The 4548-nt window shown below is 28.3% G+C and overlaps 1 protein-coding gene across 1 annotated transcript; it reads left to right on the top strand.

Annotated features, from left to right (window-relative positions):
* On the top strand, window positions 1-2921 carry LOC133788813 (uncharacterized). Its single transcript, XM_062226415.1, has 4 exons — window positions 1-358; window positions 438-512; window positions 1677-2495; window positions 2575-2921. Exons 3-4 carry the CDS (start codon window positions 1692-1694, stop codon window positions 2806-2808), a joined length of 1038 nt encoding a protein of 345 aa, XP_062082399.1. The 5' UTR covers window positions 1-358; window positions 438-512; window positions 1677-1691; the 3' UTR covers window positions 2809-2921.
* Window positions 2922-4548: the final 1627 nt, after the last annotated feature.

Raw genomic sequence — 4548 nt, 5'->3', positions numbered from 1 at the left:
ATTTGTGTGTCAGTTCTCATTTTCCTTGATGATACGGATAAAGATGAATGAGTGAATAATTAAAAAAAAAAAAAGACGTGGAGCATGGGTTTTGGGGAGAGGCGGAGATGGATTCCGCTGGTGCCTAATTTGTAGTGATACTGGCGACGATTTAAAAGGTTTTTAACGACGACTTATGATGTCACTAGAATTGGTCGATATATCTGCCCCCAAACCCTATTCTTCATCATTTGCCTCATTTTCTTTTTCTATGAAGTCTCTCTCCCTCGAGCGGCGCTGGTGATCTCCTTTCCTCTTAGGGCTCCGAAAACGGCGGCTAAGCAAGGATATCGTCCTCTCCGGCCTCTCTCTTCAGCAGGTAATTTTCTTTTTCATTTTATTTTTTTATAAAAGAAGAAAAAATTCTCTAACCCACCGGCCTCTCCCCCTCTCTCCAGATTCCGGCAACCACCGTCCTCTTCGGCGAGTGACAGTGCCGCCGGCGTGCTCTCCACTTTTGCAGATCTGATAAGGTAATATATATAATGAATATTGATTTGATTTAATTAATAAAAATAATTGTTATTTAAAGTTGAAAATAAAAAACCGATTAATATTTTAAATCTGGTTAGGTTATCAAAAAGTAGTTTAGCATCAGAACTTGTTTAATTTATAATTTATCATTAGATTTTTTTAGTTTTATCTTTTTGAAATAAATAAAAAATAAATTTCAAATTATTAGCATGCTATTTTTATTAGGTTTTTTTAATTTTATTTTTGAAAGACTATTTTTAGTAGTTTAAAGATGATATTATGTTTTTTTTTTTCAAAAAAGAAGAAGTAGAAGAAGATGATATTATGTTTCAAATTAATATTATGTAAGGTTGGTTAATGTATTATTTTTGTAATCAAGATTTAATTAATTGGTTTTTTTTGACAAACGATTTAATTAATTAGTTAGATTAAAAAGATATAATTTTTTATAGATCTGTAGAATTTTAAAAAATAATCAAATTGTGTAATAATAAGTAAATAAAAATTTTAAACTAGTAAATAAAAGGATCAAATTGGTGAAGTATAATAATAATAAAATAAAAAATGGCAGTGAAGAATGTTAAGAATAAAAATTAATAATTTGTTTTAAAAAAGTTAATAATTAAATATATAATATAATAAAAAGGAAAATTAAAAAGTAATAACTAAAATAAATAACCTTTAGTTATTAATTAAAAAATAAAATAGTTAATAGATAATAGTTTTTAGAAAATAGTATTATTAATCGAATAGGGAAATGAAATATATTATAATAAGTAAATGAATAAAATTAATAAGTATATACAATATCAAATTTGAAAAATAAGATTTCATCAGTTATTCACAAGATTTAATAAAATATCATAATTCATATAGAAAAAAAATTCATTATTGTATTTCTTTGGTGATAAGAAATTATTGTCAAAGAATGATAATTTTTTTATTACTCACTAAATATACTTTTCCGAGCTGCCGAAATTTTTATAGAAATGAAATAATATTATATGTATAGGTAGATCATACTATAAATATATATATATATATATATTTATTACAAGCCTGAATGGAATATATTCTTTGCTGTGGTGATAAGATAAATTAGGATACACACAAATTTTATGTAAGCTAGAGAAATAACTTTTTTTTCTTCTAATGTTGTGCAGCGCTACACTTATAAAATGTCGATAGACAAGACTTGGATTAACAATCCAAATAAAGTGTCTGATGAATATAAAGCTGGAGTGTTGGCATTTGTTGAGAGAGCTAGTCATTTTGTGGATGCAGGGGGACGGGTGAAGTGTCCTTGTAACAAGTGTATTAATATCCAATTTCAGACTATCGATGCATTAGAAAGCCATCTTTTCAAGAATGGGTTTTTACAAATATATACTAATTGGAATTGGCATGGAGAAGATGAAATAATACTAACAAATAAAGTGGTGCAACAATGTTTAAAGGATGAGATGATGGATGCTCTTAATGATACAGTACAACTTGAAAATAACAAAGATGAAGAAAACAAGCGTGATGATAAGATACCTACAACTAAGGAAAGCGAGCATGATGATGAGATGCCTACATCTGAAGAAAGTGAGCGTGATGATGAGACATATACAACTGAAGAATACGATTGTGATGATGAGATACCTACTAATGACTTCATAGATGGACAATATTATAATGATTTATTTGCTGAGATGGAGGCTCCATTATTCCCTGGATGTGAGAAATACACATATTTGAATTTCTTAGTTAAGTTGATGCACTTCAAAGTGTTGGGGAAAATTCCTAATAAGATTTTTGATGGAATGTTGGAATTGTTACAAGATGCATTTCCAGCTCCAAATAAGTTACCAAAATCATATTATGATGCAAAGATGTTGCTGCGTAAACTAGGCCCTGCTGGAATCCCGGAGACATGGCTTACAACTCATCACATTGACGACAAAGGGTCGGTCACTAAGGACGCGAAGGATAACTATGTAAGTATTTTTTTTTGAGTTTTTTTCTTTTTCTTTATTTATGAGTTCTTATATAAATATTGCAAATTGTATTATACAGGAAAAGTTGATAAATGTGCTTGAGACGCATTCACAGTTTTCTGCGAGTTCGTCAGCTGGCAGTGCGCAACATGCTACGCCAGCTGTACTTCCTCAACCTCAGTATAGTTCTGAGGCAATGCGAGAGATGATGGAGCGCATAAAAGCCTTGGAGGAGCATGTGACTATGTTGTATACAGTATCTAAATCTTCTCCACATCCACCTAATCAAGATCCTGCAGCACCAAGCAAGTAGGAAGAATAATCTTATTTATGTATTTTATTTTTTAGGACTTTTTTACCTAACGAACTTTGTGAACCTGAACGATTAACATATATTTATAATTAATTCTAATTCTTATTATATAATTTTTTTAATATTAGTTTAATTAGAATTATTAATTTAAAATAAAATTATTAAAAAAAACAAAAATATTAAAGAATGACATTGCTAGAAGAGCCTAGAGTTGTCTCTAGGAGTCCAGGAAAATAAAATTTTCTTTGCTAGAACTTGTAGTGATGACAAAATGATATCATCACTTAAACTTCTAGCGACAAAGTTCTAGTGACTACATCTAGTTTTGTCGTCTCTAGAGCTACTAATTTTTGTGTATATTTACTTTAATTTGTCAAAGGATTAGGAAAAGAACAAAACAATAAATATATATTTATATATAAATTGTTTTTTGTGTTTGAATAGTACTAGTGAAAGAGAGCTTGTGGTAGTTTAAAAATAAAAAAAAATCAATTTAATTTTTCTAGAGCAATTTAGAAGAAAAATTAATAAGAATTTAAAACCTTTTTCATTTGATTTTAGTCTAACCTAACATAATTATGTAAGTAAAGAATAATATTTTTATATTGTAAATAACTTTACCTTTTTTCACTGTTGTTGGAGAAAAAAAATCACCTTTATTTGGTTTTCCAAATATTTTGTAGACATTTAGTTGACCGAACTTGAGAGGTTTACGAGTAAATTTTGGTGGCATAATTCCTCTAGTCAAGGCAAAGGCATCTATTGGATAAGTTGGGATTTGTTCAGCTTTCCAAACCCTTTGTTTGTTAGGAAAGAAAAATGGGAGGAAATAAAATTTTGGAGAGAAAATTAGAGAGAAACAAAAATAAAGGTTGTTTGGTAGAAGATAAAATGTGGAGGGAAAAAAAAGTGAGAAAAAAAAAGTGGGACCTACAACAAATATTTTCTCTCCAAATTGGAGAGAAAACTAGAGAGAAAATGCTTAATAATTTTGTTTCACTAAAATAACTTGTGTCACTCTTATATTTTCTCTATTTCTTTTTTAATAAATTAATTTTTTTTAAATATTATTTTATTTTATTTTATTTATACATGAATATCATCACTATTATCAATATAAACATTCCATTTATATTTATTTTACTAATTTGTTCATTTTGTCTTCGTATTTTTATATACAACTCAATAATATATTTATATATATTAATTTTAACTTTTTATATTTGCTCGTTTATTTATACTTAGGCTAATTTTATAATCTATATTATTTATATGTTTTATTTTTTAAGAATATGAAAGAAAAAAATATAGAGAAGGGTAGGCATAGTTTTTTTTTTTTTAAAATTCTAATTTTCAATAATAGAGAGGATTGTTGACGCGGTTTTTTGCCAACAGTAAATTAAGAAATCCAACAAGAAAGATATTAGTGCTTATTTCCAAATCGTTATGAACTATGTGAACAACTTCTCTCACACACAATTTTACGTGGTTCACAGTTAAAATCCACATAGTCCACGAGACAATATTATTACTCTCTCACAATTTCTGTAGAGTTTCTGTATTACAAAAAGCAGTCATTTTTCCTGTCCATTATCCCTGATATTTATAGTGAAATTTCTTGGACAGGTTTGGGTAACCGTGTGCACAAATATTGATGGACCCAAAATGAGTACATTTTAAATATGTAAATCGCAAGCGCACGAATCATATATATAGTATAGAGTTCGTGTAAGCAAGGAT

This window comes from Humulus lupulus, chromosome 7 (assembly GCF_963169125.1).
Source record: "Humulus lupulus chromosome 7, drHumLupu1.1, whole genome shotgun sequence".
Classification (NCBI taxonomy): Eukaryota; Viridiplantae; Streptophyta; class Magnoliopsida; order Rosales; family Cannabaceae; genus Humulus; species Humulus lupulus.
This window is presented reverse-complemented; position numbering and strand designations above follow the sequence as displayed.